Source organism: Orcinus orca, chromosome 2, assembly GCF_937001465.1.
Source record: "Orcinus orca chromosome 2, mOrcOrc1.1, whole genome shotgun sequence".
Taxonomy (NCBI): domain Eukaryota; kingdom Metazoa; phylum Chordata; class Mammalia; order Artiodactyla; family Delphinidae; genus Orcinus; species Orcinus orca.
In genome coordinates this window covers 160405816-160422219 of record NC_064560.1, presented here as the reverse complement: position 1 = coordinate 160422219, position 16404 = coordinate 160405816, and the positions used below count along the sequence as shown (strand labels likewise).

The 16404-nt window shown below is 37.0% G+C and overlaps 2 protein-coding genes across 3 annotated transcripts in view; one reads left to right on the top strand and one right to left on the bottom strand.

Annotated features, from left to right (window-relative positions):
* RTN1 (reticulon 1) overlaps window positions 1–16404 on the top strand; it is a 413685-nt gene that overhangs the window by 38028 nt on the left and 359253 nt on the right. The gene's annotated exons all lie outside the window — the stretch shown is intronic.
* The window catches only part of LRRC9 (leucine rich repeat containing 9), a 114428-nt gene that overhangs the window by 12033 nt on the left and 85991 nt on the right, over window positions 1–16404 (bottom strand). The window contains exons 28-30 of the mRNA XM_049706427.1: window positions 6985–7202; window positions 5046–5114; window positions 136–276 (exon numbers count right to left, since the gene is read on the bottom strand). Coding sequence (XP_049562384.1) covers window positions 136–276; window positions 5046–5114; window positions 6985–7202 — 428 coding nt within the window. The remainder of the gene's footprint in view (window positions 1–135; window positions 277–5045; window positions 5115–6984; window positions 7203–16404) is intronic.

Below are 16404 nucleotides of genomic sequence, written 5' to 3'. Positions count from 1 at the left end.
CAAATACATACTAAAATTATCTAGAAAAACATCATACATCAGGTTTAAACATTACGTAAAAACTCATGACAGAATGTTCATCTACTAATAATTTATGTATTTTAAAAGAAAAAGTGTAAATAATAGAATTATTACCAAATTTTTCTTTGCTTGTGGTTCAGAGAAGTGAAATTCAGCTTTTGCCCTATCATCTGAATTCACAGGGATTCCATCTAACATCTGTAAGTTAGGCAGTCGAAATATAAGCACGTGGCGATGTAGCATTTTTCTACAAATCTGAATAAAGTTAAAAATAACAATTCATTCCTTAAAAAAACTTTTTATTTCAAAGATTAACCTTTATAGAGAAGCATAGACAGCAGAGATCACATGTAACAGCTAATTTGTAGTATTAAATGATATAAATACGAATTCCCTTATTGAAAGATTCCTCAATTCCCTGTTATGCCAAATGAAGATGAGAAGTTTTTTTTTTTTTTAAACAAGGCTACCACTTGGAGATTTAATGTCTTTTTAGAGTATATGATATTGTTCATTAACTACAGGCATCCCAACTCATGAATAGGATTATATTATAAAAGTTCACTTATAAGTAATTAGTTTGAAACTTGTATGATAATTTCCCATAGACACTATGCAGTTTAATTCAATACACATCTATTGAACTATATGATCCATCACTTCATAGTATTAACCTACTATAAAAATACTTGCATAAGTACATAAGAGAGTGTGTAGAAAGTGTTAACATAGTAGGCTTGAGGCTGTTATCTTTAGAAGGATCTGTTTGCAAGGAGCTCTTGACAAGAGTTTGGTACTTGGATTTTGGAAGCTCTCCCACCATTCCTTAACTGATAAGGGTAGTTCACTATGCCTAGACTGCTTATACAAACAATAGGATTCATGTTCAACCTGCTCTCCTTCTGGGAGTCTGGAATTTTGGTATGTGATTGGCACAGGGTACCTACATGACCAGCTTCCAAAAAAACCCTTGAATGCTATTAAGTCTAATGGGATTTCCTGGGCAGAAATATAACACATTTGTTGCTACATTTTTGTTGGTGTGTGAAGAGTGCACACTGTGATCCCCTCATGTGAGGGAAAGAGCATAAGGAAGCCTGCACATGGATTCCTCCAGACTCTGCCCATGTGTTTTTCCTTCATCACTTGGCTGTGTATCCTCATTACGTCACAGTAATAAATCTTAGCCATGAGTATAGCTATATGCTGAGTCCCTTGACTTTTAGCAAATCTCCGAATATAGGGATGATCTGGGGTACTGACAACACAGAAGAAGTATGCAGCACTGTTTGTGATAACAAAAGAAAGAAAGAAAGATTATCATCAGAGGGGAATAAACTATTTTTTAAAAATGTAGTAGATACATATACATTAATGGAGAGGGATCTCTAAGCCGTAAATTGAGTTAAAAAAATGAGCACATTCAAGGCCACAAAGCCAGTTTCATAAAACCAAAGAATGTATAGACTGTCTCTTCTGATTAAAATGTAATAACACTAGAAATAAATAATAACGAGATAGCTAAAAATACCTAATAGGTTTGAAATTAACACACATAATCCTCAATAATTCACAGATTAAAGAAGAAATCTTTTGTAAAGTAGATTCTAAGATTTTTTTTTTGATGTGGACCATTTTTTTAAAAGTCTATTGAATTTGTTATAATATTGCTTCTGTTTCATGTTTTGGTTTTGTGGCTGCAAGGCATGTGGGATCCTAGCTCCCTGACCAGGGATCAAATCCACACCCGCTGCATTGGAGGGCAAAATCTTAACCACTGGACCACCAGGGAAGTCCCTGTAAAGTAGATTCTAAGAAATAGCAGGAAAAACACAACATATCAAAACTTTTAGGCTATTGCTAAAGCAGTATTTTGTAACCTAAAATTTATTCATTTAGAAGAAATATTAAAAATTAATGAGCTAGGCATTCTACTCCAGAATATTTTTAAAAAGTAAATTCCAAGAAACTAAAGGTAAAGGGTAGAAATTAATGAACAAAAAAGAAAAATTACACTTGATAAAACCAAAATATGGTTATTTGAAGAGATTAATATGATAGACAAACCTTTAGTAAGACTCATCAAGAATAAAAGAGAAAAAGCAAAAAAACACCAACAAATTTAGATATAAAAAAGGTGACAAAACACAGATATAGTAGAGATTTTTAAAATTCATGAAAGTATTATGATGGAAGTGCATTTAAAATTTAGATAAAAGGACAATTTTATTGAAAAATATAAGTTCTCAATATTGACTTTTGAATAAATAGAAATTGCTTCTTGCCTTTTTGTTAAGAACAAGTGTAGTATCTGTTCTTATCAGTTTAATAGAAAATGGTTAGATAATATATATCAATTAAAGGATTTGAATAAGTAGTTTAAAATCTAACTTCAAAAAATATTAAGTTCACATGGTTTTAGAGACAGGATCTAATTATCCTTCAAGGAACACACAAGTCTTCTTTTATATAAATTAATTCATAGACTAGAAAAAGAGGGAGAACTCCCCAATTAATTTTATGAGGCAAGAACAGCCTTGATGAACTTGAAAAGAATAGTATAATAAAGTAAAATTACAGAATAATTTTACTTATTTCCATAGAGATATGCTACATGAAATTTTAGCAAATTGAATCCAATAAAGTATAAAAGATGACCAAGTAGTATTCATCCCAGGAATTTAAGGATGGTTTAGCACCAGAATCTATTAATATAATTTGCATATTAACAGATTAAAGAGAAATACTATATTTCCAGTTAGTTAAAATCCAGTGTCCATTCCTGATAAAAACAAGTAGTAAACTGGAATTAGAAAGGAACTGCCTTAAAATGTTGAAGGTTATCTACCCATAACCTACAGCAAACATATTTAATAGTGACAATTTAGAAGCATTCTTTTGAGGTCAGTAACTATCAGTGTGTCTATTCAGCACTGTACTAGAAGTCCTAGTCAGCACACTGACAGAAGTAAAGGAAATAAAACCATAAGGATTGGAAAGAAAGAGTCATTATTTGTAGATACTATGATTGTGTACAGAGAAAATCCAACAAAATTTACAATCCATTAGAATTTAAAAGAGAGTTCAGCAAGCTTCCTGGATAAAGAGTAATATGCAAAAATCAGAATTTCTATACTTTAGCAACAAACAACTAGAAAAATATAGAAAGATATTGTTTAAAACAGCTATTAAAACAACAGAATAGGGCTTCCCTGGTGGCACAGTGGTTGAGAATCTGCCTGCCGATGCAGGGGACACGGGTTCGTGCCCCGGTCCAGGAAGATCCCACATGCCGCGGAGCGGCTAGGCCCGTAAGCCATGGCCGCTGAGCCTGTGCGTCCAGAGCCTGTACTCCGCAATGGGAGAGGCCACAACAGTGAGAGGCCCGTGTACCGCAAAAACAAAACAAAACAAAACAAAAAACAACAGAATAAATCTAACGAAAGATGATTAAAACCTTTAGGAGAAAATCACAAACCTTTATTGAAGGACATAAAATAAACACAGCGATATTTGTGTTTGTGAAAGAGAAGGCTCAATGCTATAAATATTACGGGAGACTGCTTATTGTATTTCTTTCTTGGTGGAAATAGCTCTATGATGTGGCACTACTGGCTCTCTCAGTCCCTTCACTCCTTCACTCGGGGAAGGAGAGCGACTTAACTGATAAATCTGGGAAGATTTTTTTAAAAATAAATTTATTTATTTATGTTGTTGTGGGGTTTTTTTGTTTTGTTTTGTTTTTGCGGTACGCGGGCCTCTCCCTGTGTGGCCTCTCCCGTTGCAGAGCAACAGGCTCAGCGGCCATGGCTCACGGGCACAGCCGCTCCACGGCATGTGGGATCTTCCCAGACCGGGGCACGAACCCGTGTCCCCTGCATCGGCAGGCGGACTCTCAACCACTGCACCACCAGGGGAGCCCTATTTATTTTATTTATTTTTGGCTGCATTGGGTCTTTGCTGCTGCACACGGGCTTTCTCTAGTTGTGGCGAGCGGGGGCTACCCTTCGTTGCAGTGCGCGGGCTTCTCATTGCAGTGGCTTCTCTTGTTGTGGAGCACAGGCTCTAGGTGCGTGGGCTTCAGTAGTTGTGGTACATGGGCTTAGTTGCTCTGCGGCATGTGGGATCTTCCTGGACCAGGGCTCGAACCCGTGTCCCCTGCATTGGCAGGTAGATTCTTAACCACTGCGCCACCAGGGAAGTCCCAATCTGGGAAGATTAAACTGGGTATGTTTAGCTCCTGTCTTTCCTCTTGAGAAGGAGCTTATTGCTGGGAGAATGCCTTCTGCTCCTCCAGGAGAAGCTCTCCTCCCATGTGGAAAGGCCTCAGTGAAGTATTTCCTGCTACTGGGTCATCATGACTTACTTTTGGCATCTGTTAGCAGGCCCATTTGGCTTTCTCACTAAGTTAAGCAAAATATTCTCAGCTCTCTATCTGCCACTGTCATATTTCTCAATTCGTTCAAATGTTAGGTGAGTAAGGATGCTACTTATTTGATCCCTTCAAAGACTCCAACGGGAAAGGTGGCAAATTTTTCCCAAAATTAATATATAAATTCAGTGCAATTCCAATTAAAATATCAACAAGATTCTCATATAACTTGAGAAGCTGTTTACTGAAACTCATAGGAAGTGTAAAGGGCCAGGGATAGCCAAGACAGTGAAGAAAAAAAAAGAGAAGGTGGAAGACAAGGAAAATTAGAGGTGCTTACTCTACTGGACATCAAGACTTAATGTAAAACTTTAGTGATTAACACAGTGTAATGTTATAGGGATTGACAAATAGGCCAATGAATACAAAGTAGAACCAAGAAGTAGACCCTCTTGTATATGACAATGACAGTTTATATTGTAATCAGTTGGAAGAAGACGCTAGTCAATAAATTGTGCTTGGATAACTGTTTATGCATATGGAAACAGATAAAATTAAATCTTTTCTCACATTATATAAAAATAAGTTATATACAACTATAAATTATATTTAAAATAAATTAACTAATAAATTAGAAAAATAACACACTCACTGGATTGCCATAAACTGTAAGCTCTCTGAGGGAAGAGATACCATCAAGTTTTTCCAGTTCTGCCATATCCTATTAAAAAATTAAGCAGTAAGTTATTATTTGGTTAGACCCAACATCTTTAAATATATGCTGATTTGAAGTAATTATATGTAAGTGTTGGATTGCAGCGAGTTCATGATTGAATCTTCTGAAGTGAGCTTGATTGACAATATTCTGTATTGTTGATTAAAGACAGATCTGTGTACTATTGATTCCAAATACATGACTGGGTAAAGATGACAAGCTAACATGGGAAACAGGCCATACAGCAGCGCTTACTAGGAAAGACCATATTTTTTTCAGAAGACTTATGATCTATTCTAAAACTCAGATTATATTTGGTTAATTCCCAAGAGGATTGACCTAGATGTGTAGAAAAGGAGGTGAATCTAGTCTAAACAATTTCCAAGGTGCATATCAAACACAACCTTAACCATGAAGGAGCATGTCATATTGAATGGACTTAATACTGATATATTTGATGGTAATGTATATAGTTGAAAAACTATTTCTCTAGTTGAATGACTTGCCTTTGCTACTGGATGGGATTATTTATTATTATCTATTTAACATTGGTGAAAGTTTGCAAATACATTTTAGTTTCTGCAAAGTTATTTCTAAAATGCTATTGCTGACAAAATTTAGGCAACAAGATCAGCTTCAGGTTGTTGCTAGTTCATAGTAATAAAACAAAGTTATTGATATGCTCCTCTTCTTATTTGGGATGACTAGTGGGTTTAGCCAATTCATCTAGTAACTATAAAAATATTTAGACCTATTTTAGATCACTTGGAAGTGGAATTTGAGAAGCCACAGGAATGCCCCAGACCCTGTGTATCCTTGAAATTATTAGTAAGGCTTGATACTGGGTAAGGTCTCAGATTCAAGTAAGTCTGATTTGACATATTCTTTGTGTTAGCTCAGTTGCTATCACTGGAAAGAGTTCCTATAGGATAGCAATTATCCTAATTTAGATTTCTTCTGGATAAAGCTTTGGAAGAACCATTGCCAGTTTTGGCAGGCTTTTTCTCAGATGAATGTTGTTTGACCCTTGATGTGTGAGTTGTATGTAATTTTCTCTGTATATGTATTTACTAGATGCTGTGTAGAAAGGGGCACTGATCATGATTTCCTTGTCGCCTTGAACAGGCTTTTATATCACTCCAGAAAAGGCTTCCTGAACTCCAGCAAGAAGAGCCACTAACAAGTATTGATCATGTATCTACTATGTACCAGACGCTTTGCTATATACTAATACAAATGTGGGCAAGAAAGACATGGTCCCTGCCCTTGCAGGGCAGTATACAGTTCAGTTTGTCTTCAAGATTGTCTTAGAGGTATGGGCAGAAATTTCAAAATTGGTAAAAGGAGGGCTAACTGATCATCAGCAAAACACTGAGAGAAATGTTAACCCTCTTATCTGCATACTATCTCAGAAGAGAGTTTGGGCAGGCTCAGTTGGGGCAGTGGCCTAATGGAAACAGGCTGAATTATGAGCAGGTGAAACAAATGCAGGATGCTAGCTTAGGAAGCCTTGAGTGGGGAAAGATGGATTATTAAAGCCAAGTCGAAGTCCATTATCAGGAGTTGATTCAAATGTCAGGTAGAACAAGTACGTATGTTAAGTTTAAAGGGGCAGAGGGAGTCTAGGATTGAGATGCACAAATAGCTTGGACCAAGAGAAGTCAGGAACAAAAAATATCTCTTAGAGGATCTGCAGGTAGATGCATGTGGGTTGGTTGGGTTTATAAGTCTAGCAGCAAGGTGAGCATTTCTGCATCCCAGAGTATTTACATGTCATATAAATGATAAATAACACACTAGCAAAATTTTCATTGGTGTGCTTGGAAGCTTTATATTCAAAGGAGTTAAGTCTTTTAAATCTCATAAATAATGTTACCTGGATTTTATTATATCCTAGGAAGAGTTTCTCTAGTTTTACCAAAGGTTGTAATTTGCTCAGCTCTCGTAGTCTGTTTTCCTCTAGGTGAAGTGCCAACAGAGAGCTTGGTTTGGCAAAGGCACTATCATTAAAGGCTCTGATGCGGTTATGGTCCACTACCAATTCCTGAAGGAATTCTAAGTTGTCAAGCCCTTCAACTTGACTGATTTCATTCCCTGAAAAAGATAATTCATGATATGTTAAGTGAGCCCAAACTGAATAAAAGTTATCTATCTTCATTTAAATATTTTTTTATCAAATGATTCTTTAAGAAGTGAAGTATTAAAAAGAACATATTTCCAAGGAGAAACAGAAATGTTATTTATAGGAAGGTAGCATCATCATCAAATAATATTTGGCAAAATTTTTCCTTTAAGATATGATGCACAAAATGTACTGAATTGACCCAATCTGTCTGTTCAACAGTTAAGTGCTAAAATAGTTGATACTGATAAAAGTAGATGTATAAAAGTGCTGCAGAAGATATGCTTCCTAGCTCATACAGCTCAATAACAAAAAAACAACCCAATCAAAAAATGGGCAGAGGACCTAAATAGACATTTCTCCAAAGAAGACATACAGATGGCTGAAGTATATGAAAAGATGCTCAACATTGCTAATTATTAGAGAAATGCAAATCAAAACTACAATGAGGTACCACCTCACACTGGTCAGAATGGCCGTCATTAAAAAGTCTATAGACACTTAGGTTGCTTCCATGTCCTGGCTATTGTAAATAGTGCTGCAATGAACATTGTGGTACATGACTCTTTTTGAGTTATGGTTTTCTCAGGGTATATGCCCAGTAGTGGGACTGCTGGGTCATATGGTAGTTCTATTTTTAGTTTTTCAAGGAATCTCCATACTGTTCTCCATAGTGGCTGTATCAATTTACATTCCCATCAGATGAATGGATAAAGAAGATGTGGCACCTATGTACAATGGAATATTAGCCATAAAAAGAAACGAAACTGAGTTATTTGTAGTGTGGTGGATGGACCTAGAATCTGTCATACAGAGTGAAGTAAGTCAGAAAGAGAAAAACAAATACCGTACGCTCACACATATATATGGAATCTAAATTTTAAAAAAATGGTTCTGAAGAACCTAGGGGCAGGACAGGAATAAAGACGCAGACGTAAAGAGTGGACTTAACGACTTGGGGAGGGGGAAGGGTAAGCTGGGATGAAGTGAGAGAGTGGCATGGACATATATACACTACCAAATGTAAAATAGATAGCTAGTGGGAAGCAGCCGCATAGCACAGGGAGATCAGCTTGGTGCTTTGTGACCATCTAGGGGGGTGGGATAATGGAGAGGTTGTGGAGAAAAGGGAACCCTCCTACACTGTTGGTGGGAATGTAAATTGGTGCAGCCACTATGCAAAACAATATGGAGGTGGCTGAAAAAACTAAAAATAGAGTTGCCATATGATCCAGCAATTCAAAAAGATGCATGCACCCCAATGTTCACTGCAGCACTATTTACAATATCCAAGACATGGAAGCAACCTAAATGTCCATCAACAGATAAATGGATAAAGAAGATATGGTACATAGATACAATGGAATGTTACTCAGCCATAAAAAAGAATGAGATAATGCCATTTGCAGCTACACGTATGGACCTAGAGATTATCATACGAACCGAATTAAGTCAGAAAGAGAAAGACAAATACCATATGATATCACTTCAATGTGGAATCTAAAATATGACACAAATGAACCCATCCACAAAACAGAAACAGACTTACAGACAGAGAACAGACTTGTGGTTGCCAAGAGGGAGAGGTGGTGGGGGAAATATGTACTGGAGTTTGGGACTAGCAGATGCAAACTATTATATATAGAATGGATAAACAACAAGAGCCTACTGTGTAGCACAGGGAACTATATTCAATATCCTATAATAAGTCATAATGGAAAAGAATATGAAAAAGACTATATATATGTATAACTGAATCACTTTGATGTACACCAGAAACTAACACAGCATTGTAAATCAACTATAATTTAATTTTAAAAACAAACAAAAACAACTTAAAAAGAAAGACCAAAATGCACCAGGAAGTAGTTAGAAAAGCAAAAAAAAAAAAGATACACTTCCTGAGTATACTGGGTTATTCTAATTATTATTCTAATAGGTATTCAAATAGGTATATCTAATTATTAAAATAAACTAATTTGTTGTAATGTTAGGTTGGAAGAATATACCTTAATTATGCTGTTTTCTTTCTCAACATATTTTTGCACTGCAACTACATTAAAAAATTAAGAATTTATTACGTTAATTAAAACCTCAATCCTTTCATTATAACCTATGATTTCTCTCAGCTGTAGCAATCAATAGTTTTATAAGTATGAATGATAACTTATATAAGAAGAGAACCTTTGAGTTGACCAAATGCTTTTATGTGTGTTTTCTATTCGATTCTTAAAATAGCACAGGGAAAATTTTATTCTTTTTTCTTTTTTTTTTGCTGTATTCGGGCCTCTCACTGTTGTGGCCTCTCCCGTTGCGGAGCACAGGCTCCGGACGCACAGGCTCAGCGGCCATGGCTCATGGGCCCAGCCGCTCCGCGGCATGTGGGATCTTCCCGGACCGGGGCACGAACCCGTGTCCCCTAGCATGGGCAGGCGGACTCTCAACCACTGCACCACCAGGGAAGCCTATCCTTTTTTAGTGATCAGAAAACTGAGGGTCAGAGAAACTGTCTTGCTCAATGACATAAAAGTGGCAACACCAGGCCTACCCTAGACCTTTTACAATGCTGCTTCTGTGCCATTCTTTCATCCACTATTTATCCTCTTTGTTACTGGACTGAATTGTGTCCCCCCCCAATTAATATGTGGAAGTCTTAACCCCTAGCCCCTCAGAACATGGCTGTATTTCGGTCTTTAAAGAGGTAACTAACGTTAAATGAGGTCATTGGGTGATCACTAATCCAATATCACTGGTGTCCTTATGTGAAGAGGAGATTAGGACACAGAGGGAAGACCATGTGAAGATACAGAATACAATTATAAGCCAAGAAGAGAGGCCCTCAGAAGTGACCAACCCTGCTGATATCTTGATCTTGGACTTCTGGCCTCCAGAACTGTGAGGAAATAAATTTTTGTTTAAGCCACCCAGGCTGTGGTACTTTGTTATGGCAGTCCTAGCAAACTAATATACTACTGAACATGTGATCCCACTTTCTTGGAATTCTTCTCTTTGTAATTTAACATATTTAGTCGAACTTAAGATGCCAACGATTGTTAAGATAGGTCAATATTTTATGTATACTAAGGAAAAAAAACATGGCTAGGTAAACTATGTTATGCCATCAATTAAGATACAACCTGGGCTTCCCTGGTGGCACAGTGGTTGAGAGTCCGCCTGCCGATGCAGGGGACAAGGGTTCGTGCCCCGGTCCGGGAAGATCCCACATGCCGCAGAGCGGCTGGGCCCGTGAGCCATGGCCGCTGAGCCTGCGCGTCCGGAGCCTGTGCTCCGCAACGGGAGAGGCCACAACAGTGAGAGGCCCGCGTACCGCAAAAAAAAAAAAAAAAAAAAAAAAAAAAAAAAAAAAAGATACAACCTGATTTCAAGACATGTTAAAATATAAAAAGTGGGTGTCTCATAATTGATGAAATATGAGAAAGTTACCTTATTTTGTTTTATTCCTTAGAGAAACTGATAACATCATAACCTTCAATAAAATTGCTCACGGAATTAAATCACAGACTTTGAAACATTACCACTGCCTTACTTAAGAATGAAAAAAAGACTATTCAAGTCAGACTGAGAAAAATGACTCAGTTGTGTTAATATATTACTTTCATGAAATCATGTATTTGGACGGTCACTTTTAATAAAGTCCAGTGGTATAAAAATCACGTGACATAGCTTTAAGTGCTGAATAATGTCTACAGTAGCATATTTTTGGCTATTTTTCATTTTAGAATGTTCACTAAACATATTTAAGAAAGAAAACTCCAAAACAACAGTGCTAAATGTGATTTCAGGGATCTTATATTTAACTAGTAGAATTTGCCATTGTTAGAAAACTCTCACTTATTTACTTCTAAATTAAAAAAATTTTTTTTACTTATGAGATATTATTTATTTCCCTTCTTAACAGTTCATTTTTCTTTAATATCTTTATTGGAGTATAAGTTGCTGCTGTACAACAAAGTGAATCAGATATATATATACATATATCCCCATATCCCCTCCCTCTTGCACCTCCCTCCCACCCTCCTTATCCCACCCCTCTAGGTGGTCACAAAGCACCAAGCTGATCACCCTGTGCGATGCAGCTGCTTCCCACTAGCTAGTTATTTTACATTTGGTAGTGTATGGACATCATCAAAAAATCTACAGTATGGGCTGAAATCAGGGAGCTCCACTAGCCCAGAGATAAACCCATGCACATATGGTCACCTTATCTTTGAAAAAGGAGGCAAGAATAAAGAATGGAGAAAAAACAGCCTGTTCAGTAAGTGGTGCTGGGAAAACTGGACAGCTATAAGTAAAAGAATGAAATTAGAACACTTCCTAACACCATACACAAAAATAAAATCAAAATGGATTAGAGACCTAAATGTAAGGCTAGACACTAGCTAGTTATTTTACATTTGGTAGTGTATGGACATCATCAAAAAATCTACAGTATAGGCTGAAGTCAGGGAGCTCCATTTTTCTTTTTCAAGATTGCTTTGGCTATTTGGGGTCTTTCCACACAAATTGTGAAATTTTTTGTTCTAGTACTGTGAAAAATTCCCTTGGTAGTTTGATAGGGATTGCAATGAATCTGTAAATAGCTTTGGGTAGTATAGTCATTTTCACAATGTTGATTCTTCCAATTCAAAACATGGTATATCTCTCCACCTGTTGGTATCATCTTTAATACCTTTCATCAGTGTCTTATACTTTTCTGCATACAGGTCTTTTGTCTCCTTAGGTAGGTTTATTCCTAGGCATTTTATTCTTTTTGTTGCAGTGGTAAATGGGAGTGTTTCCTTAATTTCTCTTTCATATTTTTCAACATTAGTGTATAGGAATGCAAGAGATTTCTGTGCATTAATTTTGTATCCTGCTACTTAACCAGATTCACTGATTAGCTTTACTAGTTTTCTGGTAGCATCTTTAGGATTCTCTCTGTAAAGTATCATGTCATCTGCAAACAGTGACAGCTTTACTTCTTCTTCTCTGATTTGGATTCCTTTTATTTCTTTTTATTCTCTGATTGCTGTAGCTAAAACTTCCAAAACTATGTTGAATAATAGTGGTGAGAGTGGGATCCTTGTCTTGTTCCTGATTTTAGAGGAAATGGTTTCAGTTTTTCACCATTGATGATGATGTTGGCTGTGGGTTTATCATATATGGCCTTTATTATGTTGAGGTAAGTTCCCTCTATGCCTGCTTTCTGGAGAGTTTTTATCATAAATGGGTGTTGAATTTTGTTGAAAGCTTTTTCTACAGCTATGGAGATGATCATATGGTTTTTATCCTTCAGTTTGTTAATATGGGGTATCACATTGATTGATTTGCGTATATTGAAGAATCCTTGCATCCCTGGGATACACCCCCACTTGATCATGGTGTATGATCCTTTTAATGTGCTGTTGGATTCTGTTTGCTAGTATTTTGTTGAGGATTTTTGCATCTATGTTCATGAGTGATATTGGTCTTTAGTTTTCTTTTTTGTGCCATCTTTGTCTGATTTTGGCATCAGGGTGATGGTGACCTTGTAGAATGAGTTTGGGAGCATTCCTCCCTCTGCTATATTTTGGAAGAGTTTGAGAAGGATAGGTGTTAGCTTTTCTCCAAACTGATAGAATTCGCCTGTGAAGCAGTCTGGTCCTGGGCTTTATGTTTGTTGGAAGATTTTTAATCACAGTTTCAATTTCAGTGCTTGTGGTTGGTCTGCTTATATTTTCTATTTCTTCCTGGTTCAGTCTCAGAAGGCTGTGCTTTTCTAAGAATTTGTCCCTTTCTTCCAGGTTGTCCATTTTTTTGGCATACAGTTCCGTGTAGTAATCCCTCATGATTCTTTGATTTCTGCAGTGTCAGTTGTTACTTCTCCTTTTTCATTTCTAATTCTGTTGATTTGAGTCTTCTCCCTTTTTTTCTTGAAGAGTCTGGCTAATGGCTTATCAATTCAGTTTATCTTCTAAAAGAACCAACTTTTAGTTTTATTGATCTTTGCTATTGTGTCCTTCACTTCTTTTTCATTCATTTCTGACCTTATCTTTATGATTTCTTTCCTTCTGCTAACTTTGGGGTTTTTTTGTTCTTCTTCCTCTAATTGCTTTAGGTGTAAGATTAGATTGTTTATTTGAGATTTTTCTTGTTTCTTGATGTAGGATTGTATTGCTATAAACTTCCCTCTTAGACCTGCTTTTGATGCATCCCATAGGTTTTGGGTTGTTGTGTTTTCATTGTCATTTGTTTCTAGGTATTTTTTGATTTCCTCTTTGATTTCTTCAGTGATCTCTTCATTATTTGGTAGTGTATTGTTTAGCCTCCATGTGTTTGTATTTTTTACATTTTCTTTCCTGTAATTGATATATAGTCTCATAGCGTTGTGGTGGAGAAGATACTTGATACGATTTCAATTTTCTTAAATTTACCAAGGCCTGATTTGTGGCCCAAGATATGATCTATCCTGGAGAATGTTCCATGAGCACTTGAGAAGAAATTGTATTCTGTCATTTTTGGATGGAATGTCCTATAAATATCAATTAAGTCCATCTTGTCTAATGTGTCATTTAAAGCTTGTGTTTCCGTATTTATTTTCATTTTGGATGATCTGTCCATTGGTGAAAGTGGGGTGTTAAAGTCCCCTACTATGATTTTGTTACTGTTGATGGCCCCTTTTATGGCTGTTAGCATTTGCCTTATGTATTGAGGTGCTCCTATATTGGGTGCATAAATATTTACAATTGTTATATCTTCTTGTTGGATTGATCCTTAGATCATTATGTAGTGTCCTTGTCTCTTGTAATAGTCTTTAAAGTCTATTTTGTCAGATATGAGAATTGCTACTCCAGCTTTCTTTTGATTTCCATTTGCATGGAATATCTTTTTCCATCCCCTCACTTTCAGTCTGTATGTGTCCCTAGGTCTGAAGTGGGTGTCTTGTAGACAGCATATATATGGGTCTTGTTTTTGTATCCATTCAGCCAGTCTACGTCTTTTGGTTGGAGCATTCAATCCATTTACATTTAAGATTATTCTCAGTATGTATGTTCCTACTCCCATTTGCTTAATTGTTTTGGGTTTGTTACTGTAGGTCTTTTCCTTCTCTTGTGTCTCCTGCCTATAGAAGTTCCTTAGGCATTTGTTGTAAAGCTGGTTTGTTAGTGCTGAATTCTCTTCACTTTTGCTTGTCTGTAAAGGTTTTAATTTCTCCATTGAATCTGAATGAGATCCTTGCTGGGTAGAGTAATCTTGGTTGTAGGTTTTTCCCTTTCATCACTTTAAACATGTCCCTTCTGGCTTGCATAGTTTCTGCTGAAAGATCAGCTGTTAACCTTATGGGGATTCCCTTGTATGTTATTTGTTGTTTTTCCCATGCTGCCTTTAATATTTTTTATTTGTATTTAATTTTTGATAGTTTGATTAATATGTGTCTTGGTGTGTTTCCCCTTGGATTTATCCTGTATGGGACTCTCTGCAATTCCTGGACTTGATTGACTATTTCCTTTCCCATGTTAGGGAAGTCTTCAACTACAATCTCTTCAAATATTTTCTCAGACCCTTTTTTCTCTTCTTCTGGGACCCCTATAATTCGAATGTTGGTGCATTTAATGTTTTCCCTGAGGTCTCTGAGACTGTCCTCAATTCTTCTCATTCTTTTTTGTTTATTCTGCTCTGTGGTAGTTATTTCCACTATTTTATCTTCCCGGTCACTTATCCGTTCTTATCTTCCAGGTCACTTATCCGACAGACAAATTTCTATCTTTCCATTTAGATTAACTCTGTGTTTAGGGTCTCCTTTTCACAGAATGCAGGTTTGTAATTCCTGTTGTTTTTGGTGTCTGCCCCCTGTGGGTAAGGTTGGTTCAGTGGCTTGTGTAGGCTTCCTGGTGGAGGGCACTGGTGTCTGGGTTCTGGTGGGTTGGGCTGGCTCTTTTCTTTCTGGTGGGCAGGGCTGCATCCGGTGGTGTGTTTTTGGGGTGTCTGTGCATTCAGTATGATTTTAGGTAGCCTCTCTGCTAATCTGTGGGATTGTGTTCCTGTCTTGCTTTGGCATGGGGTGTCCAGCACTGGAGCTTGCTAGCCATTGGGTGGCGCTAGGTCTTAGTGTTGAGACAGAGATCTCTGGGAGAGCTCTTGCCAATTGTTATTACTTGGGGCTGGGAGGTCTATGGTGGGCCAATGTCCTTAACTCAGCTCTCCCACCACAGACGCTCAGGCCTGATATCAGGCTGGAGCATCAAGACCCTGTCAGCCACATGGCTCAGAAGAAAAGGGAGAAAAAAAGAAAGAAAAAATTAAATTAAATTAAAATTTAAAAACTTTTTAAAAATTATTAAAATTAAAAAATTAAAAAGTAATTAAAAAAAGAAGAGAGCAACCAAACCAATAAACAAATCCACCAATGATAACAAGTGCTAAAAACTATACTAAGCATAAAAATCAGAAACAAGTCAGTCTCAGACAGCAAACCTGAAGTCTACAATTTACCGTCTCCACCAGTGAAGGGGCTTCCTATTGTGTGGAAACTTTTCCTCCTTCACAGCTCCCTCCCAGATGTGGAAGTCCCGTCCCTATTCTTTTGTCTCTGTTTTTACTTTTTTCTTTTGTTCCACCCAGATACATAGGGATTTCTTGCCCTTGGGAAGTCTGAGGTCTTCTGCCAACGTTCAGTAGGTGTTCTGTAGGAGTGTTCCACATGCAGATGTATTTTTGATGTATTTGTGAAGAGGAAGGTGATCTCCACATCCTACTCCTCCGCCATCTTGATGGTCTCCCAATTCCCACTTATTTAACTAGATAGTTATATTTTAGATAAATTTGACCCTTAACCCTTAAGATTCTAACTTGCTTCCCTACAGCCCCACCCTGCCCTTTCCCTAAAGACTGTACCTTTCCCACCATCTTGCAAACTTAACACAATATGTGAAATGTAAGTTCATTAACTCTCTGGTAGACCATGGCATGGCGTCATCTTATCACTGCCTACATTTGTGTACTCCTCTACAACTTTTGCCCTCTTCCCTCTTTAGACTGACCTTAGAATTATCTCCTCCTGTTCAGTATCTTTAACCTAACTCACCTCTTTACAAACCTTTAAAATATGCTTATAATTTCACTAGCTACCTTCTGATCTCTTACCTTCTTTTCAGGGACAAGTTCCTTGAGCATCCAACCTCTGTTTGTTGTCTT